General features: G+C 54.9%; 1 protein-coding gene across 1 annotated transcript in view; it reads left to right on the top strand.

Annotated features, from left to right (window-relative positions):
• Positions 1 to 19,346, top strand: part of HMCN2 (hemicentin 2) — a 172,740-nt gene that overhangs the window by 92,747 nt on the left and 60,647 nt on the right. Inside the window, exons 31-48 of the mRNA XM_026457114.1 lie at positions 628 to 782; positions 1,181 to 1,277; positions 1,833 to 1,928; positions 2,966 to 3,142; positions 4,464 to 4,621; positions 5,322 to 5,445; positions 7,122 to 7,297; positions 8,045 to 8,141; positions 8,290 to 8,409; positions 10,701 to 10,862; positions 11,989 to 12,270; positions 13,387 to 13,554; positions 14,717 to 14,830; positions 15,755 to 15,841; positions 17,027 to 17,218; positions 18,084 to 18,257; positions 18,400 to 18,513; positions 19,036 to 19,178. Coding sequence (XP_026312899.1) covers positions 628 to 782; positions 1,181 to 1,277; positions 1,833 to 1,928; positions 2,966 to 3,142; positions 4,464 to 4,621; positions 5,322 to 5,445; positions 7,122 to 7,297; positions 8,045 to 8,141; positions 8,290 to 8,409; positions 10,701 to 10,862; positions 11,989 to 12,270; positions 13,387 to 13,554; positions 14,717 to 14,830; positions 15,755 to 15,841; positions 17,027 to 17,218; positions 18,084 to 18,257; positions 18,400 to 18,513; positions 19,036 to 19,178 — 2,636 coding nt within the window. The remainder of the gene's footprint in view (positions 1 to 627; positions 783 to 1,180; positions 1,278 to 1,832; positions 1,929 to 2,965; positions 3,143 to 4,463; positions 4,622 to 5,321; positions 5,446 to 7,121; positions 7,298 to 8,044; positions 8,142 to 8,289; positions 8,410 to 10,700; positions 10,863 to 11,988; positions 12,271 to 13,386; positions 13,555 to 14,716; positions 14,831 to 15,754; positions 15,842 to 17,026; positions 17,219 to 18,083; positions 18,258 to 18,399; positions 18,514 to 19,035; positions 19,179 to 19,346) is intronic.

Genomic DNA, 19,346 nt, shown 5'->3' with positions numbered 1-19,346 from the left:
TGGATGGATGGATGGATGGATGGATGGATGGATGGATGGATGGATGGGTGGATGGATGGATGGATGGGTGGATGGATAGATGGGTGCAGGGATGGATGGATGGATGGATGGATGGATGGATGGATGGATGGATGGATGGATGGATGGATGGATGGGTAGATGGATGAATGGGTGGGTGGATGGATGGATGGGTGGGTGGATGGATGGATGGGTGGATGGGTGGATGGATGGATGGATGGGTGGATGGGTAGATGGGTGCAGGGATGGATGGATGGATGGAAGGGTGAGTGGGTGGATGGCTGGCTGAATGGATTGGTAGATGATGGATGGGTAGGTGGATGGATGGACAGACAGATAGGTAGATGAATAAATGCATGAATAGATGCATGGGTGCATAGATGGATGGGAGAATTTTTAAAGAGAATAACTATTCTGCTGGCTCCCAGTCTAGAGCTCTTTCCCCTAAGCCATGTGTCTGGGGGATATGGTGGGCAGAAGCTAGATGCCAGCCTTTGGCCAGCCCTTCAAGGCCACCTTCTCACCCCCAGGCATTGAGGGGGTTGCTGGGTGCCCACTGTACCCCTCCTGATTCTGACCCAGGCTCTTCCTGACTCTTTCCCTTACCAGAGTTCCCATCTGTCAGTATCATTGGGGGTGAGAACATCACAGCTCCTTTCCTGCAGCCTGTGACCCTCCAATGCGTAGGGGATGGGGTGCCTACCCCAAGCCTCCGTTGGTGGAAGGATGGTGTAGCCCTGGCAGCCTTTGGGGGGAACCTACAGGTACGTGCAGGGGTCCCAGGGCTGGTGAGCCAGCTGGGCACAGGTGGAGGGGCTGCTCTGGGGGCTTCCTGGAGACTCTGAGGAAAGCCCAGCAGCCTGGGGATAGGAAGGGCCCAGGGCCCTCTCTGCCTGAAAGGGTGAGCCTCAGCCTCTTCCCGGTCCTAGGAGCTTCAGTTGTCAGAGGGAGAAAATGTCGGCCGGTGGGGACAGGGAACGGTATGCCTGGAGATCGGACGAATCCCTGGCATCTGAGTGCTTGGCTCAAAACCCAAACCCCCAGAGCCAAAAGTGTCCCCATGCCTCACTGCTCCTGACCCCGGGCAGCAGCCTGGCCACTCACTATGTCCTGTCATCACTCTGACAGCCCTGTGGCACACTCTCTGCCCCCTCTCCTCCAGATTGAGAAGGTGGACCTGAGGGACGAGGGCATCTACACTTGTGCCGCTACCAACCTGGCTGGGGAGAGCAAGAGGGAAGTGGCTCTGAAGGTTTTGGGTGAGGACGTGGGTGGCCAGCAGGGCCCAGGCCAAGGATGTTGGGTGATCCCTTGGGGACCCTTGGGGCTGGGATGTGTGGCTAGGGACGGGGGAGGAGGTTTTTCAGTCATAGTTGTGCACTCAACTTCAGAGGAAGTAGAAAGCCCTAAAATGAAAGCATTACCAATAGCTCTGTAGTCCCTTTTGGCTGCTTTTGGTGGGATTTTTAGTAGCAGACCTTGCCCACGTTCATATTTACCTTTGCTTATTTTGGGAGTTTATTTGCAGGGAAATCCCTGTCCTTGTCCCTTTCCCTGGCTGTGCTGGCTGTCGGCTGTTCTGGGGTGGGGGCTGGGTGCTGTATGATTGCCATAAGGATGGCAGCCTGTTGCTCTTTGGTCTTGGGCTTGGTTCCAGGAGTGGGGTTGCTTAGTCTGAGGACGTGAGTTGTTTTAGAGCCCTGTTGTCTAGGATTTTCTATGAGGAGCAGGGAGCAGCACTGCTGGGATGGCTGGGATTAGAGCTGCCCAGAGCTTACACCTACCAAGCTGGGTCTCTCCTTGTCTGCCCCTAGTGCCCCCCAACATCGAGCCAGGCCCAATCAACAAGGCAGTGCTGGAAAATGCCTCAGTGACCTTGGAGTGTCTGGCTTCGGGCGTGCCCCCTCCTGGTAAGATCCCTCCTCTTGGCCGAAAGCTACTTCCAGCCCAATTCACTGTCTAATGAGGCTGGAGAGTGACCCAGGGACCCTCTGACTGGACGTAATGGGAAGAAATCAGCAGGTCTTTCCCCCCATTCCTCTCATTTTCCTGTCTTCCTCTTCAACAACGTCCTTCGGGCCAAGGCACTGCTAGGGTCCAGAGCCCGGGGTCTGAAACAGGCCTGCAGGGCATCTACTCACAGTCAACTTCACAGGGCTGTCCGGGGCTGGGGGCGAGGATCGGGACCGCAGAGTCATCATCCGGTCTGTAGGGTCCTTCCCTGTAGACCAGCAGTTGAGGAAAGGGCCGGGCGCTGGGGTCTGGGTGTGGGTGTTTGCACAGGGGACTGGGTGAGGCTTACAGTGACCCAGGAGGAGGGGCCCTCTCCGGTTCCCATCTGAACTAGGCCCACCCTGCTTTGCTTGTGGCCTATGAGCCCTGGGGATATTTGTCCCCTCTCGTGGGGATGCCTGCTGAGTTCCAGGGGGGCACAGCCTGGCAAAATGAAGGGAAGCTGCAGATACACGTGTTCCAGCCTGGCTTTGAGGCTGCTGCTTTGGGCTGGTCCACATTCTCTAATGCTCCCTAGGCGAGGGAGTCTCCTGGTAGGGGGAGGGCAGGGCTGACTTTGACTCTCTCTGCTCCTGGCTGCCTCAGCCTCTGCCCACGGGGCTTCTTCTCCACCCTTGGTCCTGTCTTGGGCAACATTGCCTGGTTCCACCCCGACTCCCATTTGTGAATGAAGAACTCTGACCTCCAATGCCTGAACAAACAGTGTGGCCACCCTGGAAGGTTCTCTTGGATGCCCACCACACCAGCAGAGTCTGACAGGCTGGCAGCACCCTTCCACCTCTCTTCCATTCCCCCTTGCACCTCTCTTCCATTCCCCCTTGCACCTCTCTTCCATTCCCCCTTGCACCTGTCTTCCATTCCCCCTTGCATCTCTCTTCCATTCCCCCTTGCATCTCTCTTCCATTCCCCCTTGCATCTCTCTTCCTTTCCCCAGATGTCTCCTGGTTCAAGGGCCACCAACCTGTCTCTTCTTGGATGGGAGTGACAGTATCAGCGGATGGGAGAGTTCTCCGCATTGAGCAAGCCCAGCTTTCTGATGCTGGGAGCTACCGCTGTGTGGCATCCAATGTGGCAGGTAGCACAGAGCTGCAGTTTGGCCTACGGGTCAATGGTGAGCATCCCTGGGCCTCTAAGGGCCCTTGTCCAAAATGTTGGCTTGTCATCCATTTGTCTGTTAGTCTGTCCATCCACCTATCCACTCATCCATCTGTCTACCACCCCATCCATCCATTTCCCCATCCATCCATCATCCATCCATCCATCCACCCATCCACCCATCCACTCATCCACCTATCCACCCATCCCTCCATCAACTCATCCATCCATCCATCTATCCATCCACCTATCCATCCATCCATCCATCCATCCGCCCAACCATCCTTTCATTCATTTATCTAGCCACCTGTCTGCTCACCCATCCACCTGTCCATTTGTCTACCTGTCCACCCACCCCATCCATCAACCCATCTATCCATCCATCCATCTACCTACCCATCCACCCATTCACCATCCATTCACCCATTCAACCACCCATTCTTTCACTGATCCATTTTCTATCCAACCACATTTATTGAGTCCATGCTCTGGGACAGACACTGGACCTACAGCCCTAAATAAGACAGACCTTGGAGCTTTCAGTCAGTGGAGGACACAGCGACTAGATCATTCCGCAGAGTACTGCTTGATGTCAATTGTGATAGCAGCTGGTAAACATGAGGTGCAACTGAGCACCTTTAACAGGGCACTGACCTGGCCTGTGGAGTCCAGGAGGCATCTTTGACACTTGGATACCTACACTGAGGTCTCTGCCAAGGCCTGAGGTTGCAAAGACCTGGGGAATTTGAGAAACTGAAAGGAGGCCACAGGGCCAGGATGGTGCTGGTGGCCATATGGAGGCTGGACCTCTTGGGCCTCATGGGCAGTGGGAGAGGTTGGGTCTAAGAACAGTGGGTAGCTGGGCAGGGGCCTGGGACCCTGGGCATCATGACTGATGCCTCCCAGATACAATGGAATCTTCTGGCTATTTTCCACCAAAAGGGGACTGCCTGTAATATGGTATTTAATCTCACACCCCTGAGTTAGGAAGTAGCACTGTCCAGGGTCCCTTGGTCCCCTCCCTGTCCCCATAAAAAATGACCTTCTGCTGACCAGAGGCCTGCATGCGAGTGCTGCTTCCTGGCTGGTCAGCCTTGGGGCAGGTGACTTCCTGTCTGTGAACCTCAGTTTCCCATCTATAGAAGCCTCGTGGTGGTGTTGAAAAGATAGAATGAGTAGCCTCAGGGGCAGTGGAGTGGCTCAGAGCCTGTGTCTGGATGGCTGTCCTTGTGCTTTTGCTGTGACTGTGTGCTCCTGCAGGGGTGCCCAGCCAGGGGCCCTGCCTGCTTTGCCCCAGTGGGGCTCAGCCTGTGCCCCTTGTCACCCCTGCCCTGCAGTGCCCCCTCGAATCACGCTGCCACCCAGCCTGCCAGGCCCTGTGTTGGTCAACACCCCTGTCCGGCTGACCTGCAATGCCACCGGTGCCCCTGGCCCCATACTGATGTGGTTGAAGGATGGAAACCCTGTGTCCCCTGCAGGGACCCCTGGCTTGCAGGTCAGTAGGGCTGGGTGACCCCGGCTCACCTCCCTGCACCTCCCGTGGATGCTGGGAACAGAGGTCAGGCCCTGGGAGCTTAGGGTGAAGGAGAAGCAGCGATAGCCCAGGGCCGAGGGCTGGAGGGAGGTAGGGCCGAACAGAGAGGCTGGAGCCGCACTGCCCAATGGTAATGATGCATTCCATGAACGTGAACCATCTATGTCATTGTAAATGTTCTTGTAGCCATAGTAAACTGAGTAAAAAGAAACAGGTGAGATCAATGTTAATAATACACATTAGCTAATCCACTATATCCAAAATAGCTTCCTTTCATCATGAGATCAATAAAAAAGAGTTATTGAGATATTTTATATTCTTCTTTTCATATTAACTCTTTGTTGTCTGTGGCGTATTTTGTACCTGGGGCCCGTCTCAATTCGGCCTGGCCGAAGGGCTCACTGGCCATGTGTGACGAGTGGACAGAGGGGCTCTAGAGGACTCTTCCTGAGGTCCAATATCATTGCCTGCCAGCTGGCAGAGGTCCAGAGGCCCAGATGCAACCCTCAGTTTCCCTGCATCATGAGGGGCTCTGAGGGTCTCGGGCAGCCTGTCCAGGCGTGCCCGGCAGCAGGGCCAGCTTGGGCAGGTGGGGTTCTGCCCCTTGGCGTATGCAACAGCAGGACAATTGACTAATTTGGGCTTCCCCCTGGGGTCACAGGTCTTCCCTGGGGGCCGGGTCCTCACCTTGACCAGCGCTCGGGCCTCCGACTCTGGGAGGTACTCCTGCGTGGCTGTGAGCGCGGTGGGCGAGGACCGCCGGGATGTCGTCCTCCAAGTCCACAGTGAGTCTCAGACTGGGAAAGGCACGTGGTGCAGAGCAGCAACTCCAAGGAGATGGGGTGGGGGGCATTCCCAGTCACTTCCAAAGGGAGAGAGGCTGGGTGGATGGAGGAGTACCCACCTGAGAACAGCTGCCTTCCAGTACGGATCAGTGAGCTGCAGACCTGCCCTGGAGTGTGAGCTCCCGCAATGGGTGGGAGGGGGGGCAGGTGGCCCCGCATAGCCAGGAGTTCTGCCCCGTGTTCAGGGAGAGGCGGAAGCAGTGTGAAGTAGCAGGAGCAGCGTGGAGAGATGGTTAGGAAAGCTGGCTCTTGAGTGTCACCGACATGGGGTTCAAACCCTGCCTCTGTGACTTTGAGCTGGTCACTTTGCTTCTCTGAGCCACCATTTCTTCATCTGCAAAATGGGAAGAATAGCACTCACCTCAAAGGTCACCATGGGGACTCAGTAAGCCCCTGTGCTCACGAAGCTACTGTAACCACAGTAGCTTATTTTTAAATGTCCTCCTCTGGGTTTTTCTGGGGCTCTGTGGAGGTATAAGAAGGAACGCTGGGAGCTGGGTGCGGTGGCTCCTGCCTGTAATCCCAGCACTTTGGGAAGTTGAGGTGGGTGGATCACTTGAGGTCAGGAGTTCGAGACCAGCCTGGCCAACATGATGAAACCCCATCTCTACTAAAAATACAAAAACAAAAACAAAAAAAATAGCTGGGTGTGGTGGTGTGTGCCTGTAGTCCCAGCTACTTGAAAGGCTGAAGCAGGAGAATCACTTGAACCTGGGATGTGGAGGTTGCAGTGAGCCGACATCATGTCAGTGCACTCCAGCCTGGGCAATAGAGCCAGACTCTGTCAAAAAAAAAAAAAGAAAAAAAGAAAGAGAGAAAAAGAGAGAGAAGGAAGGAAGGAAGGAAGGAAGGAAGGAAGGAAGGAAGGAAGGAAGGAAGGAAAGAGGGAAGGAGGGAAGGAAGGAAGAAAAGAAGGAAAGAAGGAAAGAGAAAGCGAATGAACTTAGTCTTGGGTGGAAGGTGGTAGCAAGGATTCTAGCTCTTTCCCTTTGCTGGAGTGAAGATGGTTAACACATATCGTATGCCCAAGAACCCCACCTGTGCCATTGAATTTAACCTCATGGCGGCCCCACCAGGTGGAGATTTTCATTATCCCCACTTTACAGATGAGGAGACTAAGGCCCAGGAGTGTAAGTAGCATCCCAAGGGCCTCGCATGGTAAGCGAGTGGTGGAAGGTAGGATTCCACCCCAGGAGTTCTCCCCCTATTCAAAATTTGTGTTTAAAAAAAACTTTTTAAAGCAGGTCTGTTTCAGGGGCAAAAGGTGGTTCTGAGACCTGCTTTAAAAAATTTTTTTTAAACACAAATTTTAAATTTTAGAAAGTTTTGAGATAACTGTGGATAATTGTAGATTCACAGACATCTGTAAGAAATAACACAGGGAGACCCTGAGTTTCCTTCCCCAGTTTCCCTCCGTGGAAACATGCTGCAGAAATCTGGATGTGAATATTGCGACAATCTTACTCAAACTGGCTCATCTGAAGCAGGACTGAAGGCAGAGGAAGGGTGGGCACTCCTGGCTGCTGCGAGTAGCTAGGCCTGACCCAGGGTGTGGCCCCTCCTTGCCAGCCCCACCCATGTGCCTAAGGGAGCCCCTCTCCTGCCCCCTCCCACAGTGCCCCCGAGTATCCTCGGAGAAGAGCTGAATGTGTCCATCGTGGCCAATGAGTCAGTGACCCTGGAGTGCCAGAGTCACGCCATGCCCCCTCCTGTGCTGAGCTGGTGGAAGGACGGGCGGCCCCTGGAACCACGGCCTGGAGTCCACCTCTCCACAGACAAAGCCTTGCTGCAGGTGTGCAGGTCCCCAGTCAGCCAAGCAGGCCTCCACCTGGGGCCACAGGCAGGATGGGGCCTGCAGGTGCCCCAGCTCAGTGACCTACAAACCCTCTTCCTCCCAGGGGATGGGGGACAAAACCCCAGGACTGGGTCCTCAGGGCCTCCCTCAGGGCCCCTGAATCAGCTGAGTGGCGCCAGCTGTTGGGTTAGGACCTACCTCACCTGCCTGCTCCTCCTCCCACCCCTCTATACCTTGTGATATGATCATTCCCAACTCAGAGCACTGCCATTTGGCTTCCCCTCCTTCCATTCATTCTTCAAAGCCACAGCCTAGCCCCAGCACCCTCATGTCAGGATCTGACCCCTGAGCACAGGTCCCCTGCACCCCACCAGCCTTCTTCCTCCACCTTCTCTTCGGGTCTGTTTTCTTGGGCTTTCCAAAGAGGCTGGGAGCAGATGAAAGGCAGGAGCAGGTCTGATCCAGTCACATGCCTTCCCCTTAGCAGATCTGGGCCGTGGATGTGAAGGTGGGGAGGCTGGCAGGGCTGCCATCCAGGGGGCCCTTCTCAGGCCCACTACAGGCACCGGCTTCTGGAAACTTCCTGGTGCAGCTGGTAGGGAGATGCTGTCCCTGCCCTGTGCTCCAGGTGGGGAACCTGGGGCTCAGCGAGGTCACGTGATGTGCCTGCAGTCACACAGTCTGTCCAGGGCTCACCCGTCTCTGTGCTGTCCCTACCCATGGGGTGTCTCTGCTCTCGGCCAGGTGGACAGAGCCGACGTGTGGGATGCGGGCCGCTACACCTGTGAGGCACTGAATCAGGCCGGCCGCTCAGAGAAACACTACAATCTCAACGTCTGGGGTGAGGGTCTCCCGGGCTGGGCATGGGGAGGGGGCTGTTGCCTTGATTGGGTCCCAGGACACAGCCCTCCCCCAGCCTGCCCTCGCCTTGCTCATCCCCTCCCCATCCCAGTCCCACCCCCACTAACCCTCTCTCTGCTCTGACTCAGTCGCTCCAGTGTTCCCCTCGAGGGAATCCCACACCCTGACTGTGAACGAGGGACATTCTGCCAGGCTGTCCTGCGAATGCCGGGGCGTCCCCTTCCCCAAGATCTCCTGGAGGAAGGACGGTAGGATTGCTGCCCTTGCCCAGCCCCACCTCATTGCCAGGCACAAGGAGGCTATGCCCAGCCCCCACTGGTTACCCCCACCCCAGAGCCTAGCTGAGATGGGGGGGCTTATGGCTCGAAGGGGTGGGGATGCTGGTTACAGAAGTGACGCTTCTCCCAGCCCCTCCCTCCTCAATCTGTGAGGCTGCAGGAGCCCCTGGTCCTGCTCTGCCAGTAAGAGCTGGATTGATCTTCAGGCCTCACTTCAGACGTCCCTTCTTCCAGGAAGCCCTCCCTGACTGCCAGGCTGGGACAGAACCTCCCTGATGCAGTCCCTGTCACTTGTCATGTGACCCACATTAGTCCTTCTGTGTGTGTTCTTCCATTAGTCTGTGACCCCCGTGAGGCACCACCTTGACCGCCGCTGAATTCCAAGTTCAGTGTATGTACAAAAAAGGTGCTCAAAAAAACATGTGGAATTCACTTCACCAATTTTTTTTCTTTTTTGAGACAGCGTCTTGCTCTGTTGCCCAGGCTGGAGTGCAGTGGTGCAATCTCAGATCATTGCAACCTCCGCCTCCTAGGTTGGAGTGATTCTCCTGCCTCAGCCTCCGAAGTAGCTGGGATTGCAGGCAGGTGCCACCACGCCCGGCTAATTTGTATGTTTTTAGTATAGACAGGGTTTCACCATGTTGGCCAGGCTGGTCTCGAACTCCTGACCTCAGGTGATCTGCCCACCTCCCAAAGTGCTGGGATTACAGGCATGAGCCACCGCACCCAGCCAATTTAACCGATATTTATTGAGCGACTGTGCCAGGCCCTGTTCTAGGCACTGGAAATACAGCAGAGGGTAAAACAGATCCCCACCCTGACAGTGGGGGCAGTCAGATAATAAACACACAGTTAGTACATGACTCAGTACCCTAAGTGATAAATGCTATGGAGAAAAATAAAACTAGGAAGCCGGGGAAGATATCCTGGGGGGTTGTAGGATTTGCAGTTTTAATTTGGGTGGCCAGGCAGACTTGAAAAGCAGACTTGAAAAGGTCAGGGCTGAACATGAGAATATCACAGGGAAACGCAGCCCAGGCGGAGGTAAGGGTAAGTGCAAGGGTCCTGGGGCAGGAATGCTGCTTGGATGGAAGAATGAGAGGAGGTGGGGAATCGGGGATGATGTAAGAGAATGGAGCTGCCATTACCAGGATGGGAGACCCCAGGGGCAGGTATGGTAGAAAGACCTAGCATTTGGGGTGAATTAATCTTGAGACATCTGCTAAATGCCTAGTGAGGTGTCAAGTGGACAGTGAGAGACAGGTGTCTGGAGCTCAGAGGAGAGATCTGGGCTAGGAAGCAGCCTGGGAGTAGCAAGACAAGCTGAGGTCACCAGGACAGAGAGGGAGAAAGCAATGCCAGGTGGCCACTGGGTCTGCTTCCCTGCTGGGACATGCATATTGAGTCATGACCCAGTCCAGAGGTCTGCTCCTCTAGAAACAGAGGTGGAAGAGTTTAATCCAGTAGGTCAAGGTTGACAAATCCTCCTCCTCCAAGGGGTCTTCTTGATGCCAGGTCTACCAGTTGCCTGGTCATCCTCCTCAGGCTATTATAGCTAAATGGATGGTCATTCTGTCAATAGCCTTTATTGAGCCCTGCTGTGTGCCAGGCCCTGGGGAGCCACTAAGGATCCCAGGGGGAGGCTGGTCGCGGTGGCTCACGCCTGTAATCCCAGCACTTTGGGAGGTTGAGGCAGTGGATCACCTGAGGTCAGGAATTTGAGACCAGCCTAACTAACATGGTGAAACCCCGTCTCTACTAAAAAATACAAAAATTAGCTGGGTGTGTTGGTGTGCACCTGTGATCCCAGCTACTCAGGATGCTAAGGCATGAGAATCACCTGAACCCAGAGGCAGAAGTTGCAGTGAGCTGAGATCGTGGCACTGAACTCCAGCCTGGGCAACACAGCGAGACTCTGTCTCAAGAAAAAAAAAAAAAAAAAAAAAAAAAGGATCCCAGAAGGAAGTGGAGGCAGGGTCTGCCATTTCGGAGGGCCCAGGCCAGGGTAAGATTCAGATGGGGCCCTGTAGGCAGATCTGTGATGGGGAGAAGCCTAGGGGGATAGGGAGGAGCTCAGAAGAGGCACCAGGACCAGATGTGGCACTCATGTAAGGCTTCCTGGAAGAGGTAGTGTCTAAATGGACACCTGAAGGATGAGCAAGAGTTGGCAAGAATGGGTGGGAGGACAAACTTTGCAGGTGGAAAGGCATCATGTCCTTGCAAATGCCCTGGACCAGGAGTTTCTTTTTCCCTGCACCCAGGTCAACCCCTCCCCGGGGAGGGGGCTGGCCTCCAGCAGGTGTCGGCTGTGGGGAGGCTGCTGTACCTGGGACAGGCCCAGCTGGCTCAGGAAGGAACATACACCTGTGAGTGCAGCAACGTGGCGGGGAACAGCAGCCAGGACCTGCAGCTGGAGGTGCACGGTGGGTGAGCCGGGCGGGGGCTGGGAGGGTCTGGGATCATGGGCTGACTGGGCAGGTACTGCCCTCAAATCGGAGCAAATACAGGGAAGTGATGGTATGTGGTGCAGGCTTTCTCCTCCCTCAGATTCCTGGTGCGTGAGTCCATTCTCACACTGCTCTAAAGATACTACTTATAAACAAGAGGCTTAATTGACTCACAGTTCCACGTGGCTGGGGAGGCCTCAGGAAACTTACAATTATGGCAGAAGGTGAAGGGGAAGAAAGGCACGCCTTCCACCTCTGCGGGAGAAAGAGAGAGCGAAAGGGGGAAGTACCAGACACTTATCAAACAAGCAGATCTCGTGAGAACTGACTGACTCACTCTCTACCACAAGAACAGCATAGAGGAAACCGCCCCCATGATCCAATCGCCTCCCACCAGGTCCCTCCCTCCGCACGTGGGATTACAGTTCGAGATGAGATTTGGGTGGGGACACAGCCAAAACGTATCACCTGGCATTTTGACTGCTCCCCCCCCCCACATAGCTTCTCACTAACCCAAGCATGGCAGGCAGGGGGGCTGTAGCACAATCCCTAAGGGCCCCCCAGTGGTCCGGAGGAGAAAAGCCACAGCTGAAACAGCTGGAAACCCGGAGGAAGTGTGAGCGTTATGTGAAGCTCCTCTATGTGATGGAAACCTAAACCGTATCACCTGGTCCTGCAGTGAAGCAATGAAATCCCCCAGCCTCGTAAAACTCCTGCTGGAAAATAAAACCAGGAAAAGTGCTGTTCAACATCTTGAGGAGAAACCCACCCACAGAATAATTTTCCACCCCCAACCAGTCCCAACAACTGTTGAAGCTCCAGGAAGTCTCTGGTTTTTGAGGAAGAAAACCCGTTACACATCCCGAAAGGGTTGTTCCCCACATAGCAGGCCTGCCTGTGACTCCCAGGCTCTAGCAGTAGGGTGCTGTTATGACCCCATTGTTGGGAAGGAAAATGGAGGCCCAGGGAGGTGAGGTCATGAGGTCACACAGCCGGCGATGGCAAGGGGAGAGGGTGTGTCCCTACGGGGCCCGGGGCAAGTGTGTGGTGCCTGGTGGCCTCAGCAGCTTTCTCTGATGGGCTTTCTCTCCCATCCCTACAGTTCCCCCTCAGATTGCTGGTCCCTGGGAGCTTCCCACACAGGTCTCTGTGGTCCAGGATGGAGTGACTACTCTGGAGTGCAACGCCACAGGGAAACCCCCTCCGAAAGTGACATGGGAGCAGGACGGCCAGCCCGTGGGGGCCGAGCTAGGCCTGCAGCTGCAGAACCAGGGTCAGAGCCTGCATGTAGAGCGGGCCCAGGCTGCCCACGCCGGACACTACAGCTGTGTGGCCGAGAACCTGGCTGGGAGGGCAGAGAGGAGGTTTGAGCTCTCTGTGCTGGGTGAGGACCGGCAGCTGCTGGAGGAGGGTGGGTTGGGGCAGATGAGAGTGGGCAAGGCCGGTTCAATCTCCAGGCGCAGCCCTCAGGCTGTGATCCTTGGGTCACACCTGTTCTTTCTGGAGTCAGGGCTCTAATGAAAGCTGCTGCTGGGGGAAGCCACCAGCACTGTTCTCACAATAGGACTGGTCCCAAATGGCCCCAATTTCCCCCAATTCACCTCTTCTCCCTCCCTCTCTTTCTCCTGGGTTCACTCTTCCCCTACTCTGTTCTGGGCACTGGGGAAGTAAGCAGTCCCTGTCCTGCATGACTGGTATGTGATGGGGAGAATTCAGGAGCTTGTGAGAGACCAGGAAAACCTCAAATACTGTTGGGGCAGGTCAGGGCAGCCTCCCAGAGGAGGTCCCCTTTAAGCTGGACCATAGAAGGTAAGTAGGAGTTAGGCAGCTGCTGGATGAACGGAAGCACGTGCCAGGCAGAGGGTTGCTGAGGCAGAGAATGCTCATGCATTCCAATCATTTACTGAGCTCCTACTGTATGCCTGAAGGGATAATTCAGGGTGGAGACAGGGAATGGTAAGAGACAGAGTGGGAGAGGTGGGCAGGGATCAGTTTAGGGAGGACCCCCCTCACCGTTGCTGGGATCTCGAGTCTCACCCAGATATCCCCAACACCCCATCTCCCTGGATAGAGAGTGGCTTCCTTCAGGAACAGGTTCCTTCAGAACTGCAGCGTTGCCACTTAGCTTCCACATGTGGATTTAGGAAGCACATCTGGCCTCACCTTTACACTAATTCCAGTCCCACTGACTCAGCGCTTGCTCTGCCCAGGCACTGGACTGGGTACTTTCACGTGTTCCTGTTGAATCCCCCAGCAGCCCGCTGAGGGCTTGGGGAAACTGAGGCCCAAGGAGCCTGCCTGACTCCAGACCCAGCCTGTGGCGCCACTGGCTCCCTCCTAGGTGTCCTCCTTTTAGGGGGAGCAGCTCTGCTGTCATCACTTCTGCTCCTCAGACTCTCCCAATTGGTGGAGTTAGGGGACAGTCAATGGGGCTAGGGAAGGAGCATGAAGCACCCAGCCCCAATCTGCACCCTGAATGTGGCTTCTTCTTTGTGTCCAGTGCCCCCAGAGCTCATTGGAGACTTGGACCCGCTGACCAACATCACTGCCGCCTTGCACAGCCCCTTAACTCTGCTCTGTGAAGCCACAGGGATCCCGCCCCCGGCCATCCACTGGTTCCGAGGGGAGGAGCCTGTCAGCCCGGGGGAGGACACCTACCTGCTGGCAGGTAAGATACCAGTCAAGGTTGGATCCTGGGAATCAGGTCGGGCCCTCTGCCTCTGCCTCTGCCTCTATCCATTACATGCCCATGATCTCTGACCCTAAGCTGCCAGGCCTGGTTGGAATAATCATTCCAGCTGCTGATCCCCAAAGAATGTAGCCCAAAACACTAGTCAGGTGAGCTGCTCCAGGAAAAAGTCACGGATTTAGATAAATTTGGAAAAGGCTTCCTGCTCTGCTCACCTAGAAAACCACAGTGAACATTTGCATAGCAAAGGTTCTGATAAGTCCTGCAGAAAAAAAAAACAAAACGTTGGCACTTACATATAAAATCGCACAGAACAGTAGCAAGCTTTTGGATGTGCTGATCTAAGCACCTTCTCTGAATATTTATCCCCCTCATAAAATGGGTTTGCGAGGTTCTTGCTGGTATACAAATGAGGCACTGAGGCCCAGGAGTCTCTGTCCCATCCAAATCCTGCAAGGACTTCAAGGCCCCTGAGGCTATGCCTCAGTCACCCATCGGTTGTTCCACGCAGCCTGTGATGAGATGGCAAATACGTTTCCTCTTGGGCATCACTTCTGAGCACTTGGTGAATTGCCGGGTGCATTCTGTGGATAGGAATTCAGAGACTGCATTGGGCCCAGTGGAAAGGAATGTGGCAATCAATTAGTAATGTCTGCTCTGGGTGCAGTAACAGCAGTGGTGGCCTGTGTCCTGTGTATCTGCCCTCCCCACACTGGTCTTGGGAGACCCTTGGGTTCCTCTGAGAGGAGCTGTCTCTCCCTGAGAGGTCCTTGGGAGGAGAAGCTTTTTTACCATGTCTGTCATAGTAGAGCAGAGGTCTGCTGGGCCAGGACTACATAATCCATTGCTCTCCCTTCAGCTGCAGCCAATTCCCAGAGCCAGGGGTGGCCGGGTGACAGATACTTCTTGCTAGAGCAGGGTCCTCAGATTTATTCTGGTACATGTCTAATCTCCAGGCAGCTCCATCCGCTTGTTTACCCTCCTGGGCCTCAGTTTGTGGATCTGAGGAACAGGACACAATGGGAGACAGACACGTACATGTCTAATTATAATGCCTCTTCCTGCTGGGCAGCAGGGGGCTCAGCTTGGGACAGAATACTGCTCAGAGTCATGCTTGGGGCCCACACCCCTCCCTTCCCAGGTGGCTGGATGCTGAAGATGACTCAGACACAGGAGCAAGACAGTGGCCTCTACTCATGCCTGGCAAGCAATGAGGCTGGGGAGGCACGGAGGAACTTCAGTGTGGAGGTGCTGGGTGCGTTACAACCCCATTCTCATGGGTGCCCTATGAACTCTTCCCCACTGCCTGGACGCTCCCAGAGGCAAGGCCCCAGACTCATGGCTCCTGCTGTAGCAGGAGTCCAGCACAGAGAAGGAGGGAGAAGCTAAGCCTTGTACGCTTTGCCTCATCAAAAACCTTTGTTCAAGCCTGGGCAGTGTGGCGAAACCCCATCTCTACGAAATGTACAAAAATTAACTGGGGCCGAGCGCAGTGGCTCAAGCCTGTAATCCCAGCACTTTGGGAGGCCGAGATGGGCGGATCACGAGGTCAGGAGATCAAGACCGTCCTGGCTAACATGGCAAAACCCCGTCTCTACTAAAAAATACAGAAAACTAGCCGGGCGACGTGGCGGGCGCCTGTAGTCCCAGCTATTCGGGAGGCTGAGGCAGGAGAATGGTGTAAACCTGGAGGCGGAGCTTGCAGTGAGCTGAGATCCGGCCACTGCACTCCAGACTGGGCGACAGGGCAAGACTCCGTCTCAAAAAAAAAAAAAATTAACTGGGCGTGGTGGTACACATCTGTAGTCTCAGCTACTGAGGAGGCAGAGGCTACAGTGATTGTGCCACTGCACTCTAGCCCAGGTGACAAGAAACCTCTGTTCTGAGGCTGCCATGGAACTTTCCAGAAACAGCAGGGACAATCCAAAGTGGAAGGGGCAAATATTTTCGACACCGCTAAGACTGCCTGCCTCTCATAAGAGTCTTCCTCTGAGGCACTGGTACTTCCATCAGCCAGCAGGAAATGTTTCGTAAACTCACCACCCTATAGAAACAGGCATGGGATGGGGAAACTGAGGCACAAGAAATGGTGGGCCCTTGGCTTCCTGTTCTGTGATTGTGTAGCCTGGGCAGGCCAGCCCCCCCAGTCACTAGCCATTTGTCTCCCTGCTTCTCCCAGTTCCTCCCAGTATTGAGAACGAGGACCTGGAGGAGGTGATCAAAGTCCCTGAGGGACAGACTGCCCATCTGATGTGCAACGTCACAGGTAAGGGCCACATGATGTGGTGGGCTGGGAGAAGGGGTGGGAAGGCAGCTTCAGAAAGGAGGGGATTGCTGGGGATCTGCCCACCTGCCCCAGCCCCACTCCTCCTGACTGGGGTCTCTCTACGTCTTGGACTCGGCATCAGGTCCCGGCTCATCTTTGCATGTGTTCTTCTGTCCCAAACACTCTTCCCTCTCCCCACCTCACTACAGACCTCAGCTTTCAGGACCCTCCACAGGGAGCCCTTGGCTGGCCCCTGAGGCCCAGTGGGCCACCTCCACTGGGCTCCCTCAAGCCCCCGTGCTTCCCTGTCCTAGCACTGACCCACATTGGACCATAGTGGCCTTGTGGCATCTGAGCTTATTGAAGACCCAGCTGCTGCCTTGTCACCATGGTTTCCCCAGTGCCTGGCAGAGTAGACTCCCATTAATGCTTATGGGTTGAAGGATGGATGGATGGATGGATGGATGGATAGATGGATAGGTAGGTGAATGGGTAGATAAATGAATGGGTGGATGAATGAATGAGGGTTGGATCGATGGATGTGTAGATGGGTGCATAGATGGATGGATGGATGGATGGGTGGAGAGATTTATGGATGATTGGCTGAATAAAATGATAGGTGGGTAGGTAGATGGATGGATGGTTGGACGGTTGGGTGGATGGGTGGTTGAATGGGTGGATGGATGAATGGAAAAATGAATGGATGATTGGTTGAATGGAGGGATAGTTGGGTAGGTAGGTGAATGGATAGTTGGATAGTTGGATGGTTGGGTGGATGGGTGGGTGGATGGGCGGGTGGGTGGGCGTGTGGATGAATGGAGAGATGAATGGATGATTGATTGAATGGAAGGATAAGTGAGTAGGTAGATGAATGGATGGTTGGATGGATGGATGGGTGGGTGATGTGTGGGTGGGTGGATGAATGAATGGATGGAAGGAATAGCTTGTTTTTCTGTCTTGCCTGTCTGTACCAGGTGATCTCTACCCATTGCCCAGTAAGGAGAAGGCAGCCAAGTCACAGAGGAAGGGGCACAGGCTGCTGCTGCTGCTTCTTGTTGTGCTTCATGGGCCTCTGGGTCAGGATGGAGAATTCACATTCCCTGACCCATCTGGGACTAGCCTGTGACCCCTGTGCTGCCCTAGTCAAAGGCTGCCAAATTGTCTCGTTCTCTGCTCTGCATACAGGCCACCCACATCCCAAGCTCACATGGTTCAAAGATGGCCGGCCCCTGGCTGGTGGAGATGCCCACCACATCTCCCCAGACGGAGTCCTCCTGCAGGTCCTCCAGGCAAATCTGTCCAGTGCTGGCCACTACTCCTGCATTGCAGCCAATGCTGTTGGGGAGAAGACCAAACACTTCCAGCTCAGTGTCCTGTGTAAGTTTTGGACATCTGGCTATTGCAGGTGCTGGAGGGAGGAGAAGCAAGGTGACTGGCTCCTTACAACTTCCCACAAACCATTCTGCTATTTTTCTTCTAACTCTCCGAGTTTAACAACAAAAATCATATAGCGACTCTATTGACTGAACATTTACTATGGGCCAGGCATTTCAATGGGTCTGATTGATTGAATCTTCACAATGACACTAGGAGGTAGGAGATGTGCTTGTCCCCATGTCACTGATGAAGCCCTGGGGCTCAGAGAGGTGACAAAGTTATTGCCAGGCCCCAGGGTGGTGGGTTCACAACCAGGCGTCTCTCCACGTCCTGAGGACAATACATACCTACTATTCTGTTAGCCTGGAGAAACAGAGCATCTATCAAATGAGAGGGGCACAGACCAGCTTAGAAAAATCTGTTTCTAAAATGTTGGCAGTTAAAAGGAGAGTCCCCTGCAGGGGTTGAAAGAAGAAATCTTGGGACCAATGAAAGCATAGCTACTCTGCTCAGCGGGGAACAAAGCCCCCCAACTCCCGCTCCCCTCTCAAATAGAATTGAGAAGACTCTGGTTAATTGGTAGAGAGGCTGGATGTTGAGAAGCTGTGGGGGAAATGGAGGCAGAAATTATTCAGCTTTCCCTTGTAGTATTGCTTAGTGTTTGGAGAGCCGGGCTCTGGGTCACCCAGGCCTGAGTTCAAGCCTGGCCACCCCAGGCATGAGCTTCTCTGAGCCTCAGTTTCCCATCTTGGTAATGTAAGTGACAGAAGAACCGAGGCCAAGCACTGGGGTTCGAGGCTTTCCTGGTCCTTAGCCTAGGGTCAGGGATCTCTGCTCACAAGTGCCCCCTGGCCCCCCATCACAGTGGCTCCCACCATCCTGGGAGTGACTGAGGACAGTGCAGACGAGGAGGTGACCGTGACCATCAACAACCCCATCTCTCTGATCTGCGAGGCGCTGGCCTTCCCTTCCCCCAACATCACCTGGATGAAGGACGGGGCCCCTTTTGAGGCCTCCAGGAACATCCAGCTGCTCCCAGGTGATGCCCTCTGGTGGGGAGGAGGGAGGGAGGGGACAGGTGACATGTCATCAGGGTTGGAGGAGAGGACCAGTGAGCCTGTCCTTATGCCTGGCATGAGGCTGCAGATTTGGGGTGACCCTGGCCACTGGGCCCCACACAGGTACCCACGGACTGCAGATCCTGAATGCCCAGAAGGAAGATGCTGGTCAGTATACCTGCGTGGTCACCAACGAGCTTGGGGAGGCCGTGAAAAACTACCACGTGGAAGTGCTCAGTGAGTCGGGGATCCTGGGGCACAGCCAGGTGGGCAGAAGACCATCCGGGAACCCAGGGGCCCGGGCACCTGAGCTACCCTTGGTGCTCCAGGGTGCCTCCATGTGGCATATGTCCTCTGACAGTCACCTGGCAGGTAGGGCTGGCTCCAGAGGACATGATGACGAGAGAACAGTGAGTTAGGACTTGGGCCACATGGGCTCCCACACCCACTGCAGTCCTAGCTTCCTCCTGCCACTTCTGCATCGGGGTATAACCAGAGGCTCTGCAGATTGAGACTTGGAACCCTCAAGGAGGGCCTCTGAGGTGACCCCAGAAATTCTGCCTCAGACCTGCCCTGTCCTATAACCCTTACAGACAAATGCTCTCTCCCCTAGTGAACAGGCAGGAGCAGGGTAGCTTCTGGGATCCCTGTGTCTCTCGGGCCACGCCCAATTTCTGGGGCTACCCCCAGGACCAGGGTAAGCTCAGGGTCTCAGCACCCATCCCCCAGCTCTGCTCTCAGACCCCTCATGCTTTTCAGTCCCCCCTTCCATCTCCAAAGACGACCCCTTGGGGGAGGTCGGCGTGAAGGAGGTGAGGACCAAGGTCAATAGCACCTTGACCCTGGAGTGTGAGAGCTGGGCTGCGCCCCCACCCACCATCCACTGGTACAAGGATGGACAGGTGAGTGTGGGACCCCCTGTGCAGCTTCTGGCTCTCACCTCTGCTTCCAGCTGGTTCTGCTTGGAACCTTCCAGAAAAGGCTTCCCTTAAAGCACCTGGCCCTAGAGCTGGTCCGGGCCCCACCCACCCTTTATTTATTTTTATTTTTATTTTTATTTTTTTTGAGAT

This window comes from Piliocolobus tephrosceles, chromosome 14 (assembly GCF_002776525.5).
Source record: "Piliocolobus tephrosceles isolate RC106 chromosome 14, ASM277652v3, whole genome shotgun sequence".
Taxonomy (NCBI): domain Eukaryota; kingdom Metazoa; phylum Chordata; class Mammalia; order Primates; family Cercopithecidae; genus Piliocolobus; species Piliocolobus tephrosceles.
This window is presented reverse-complemented; position numbering and strand designations above follow the sequence as displayed.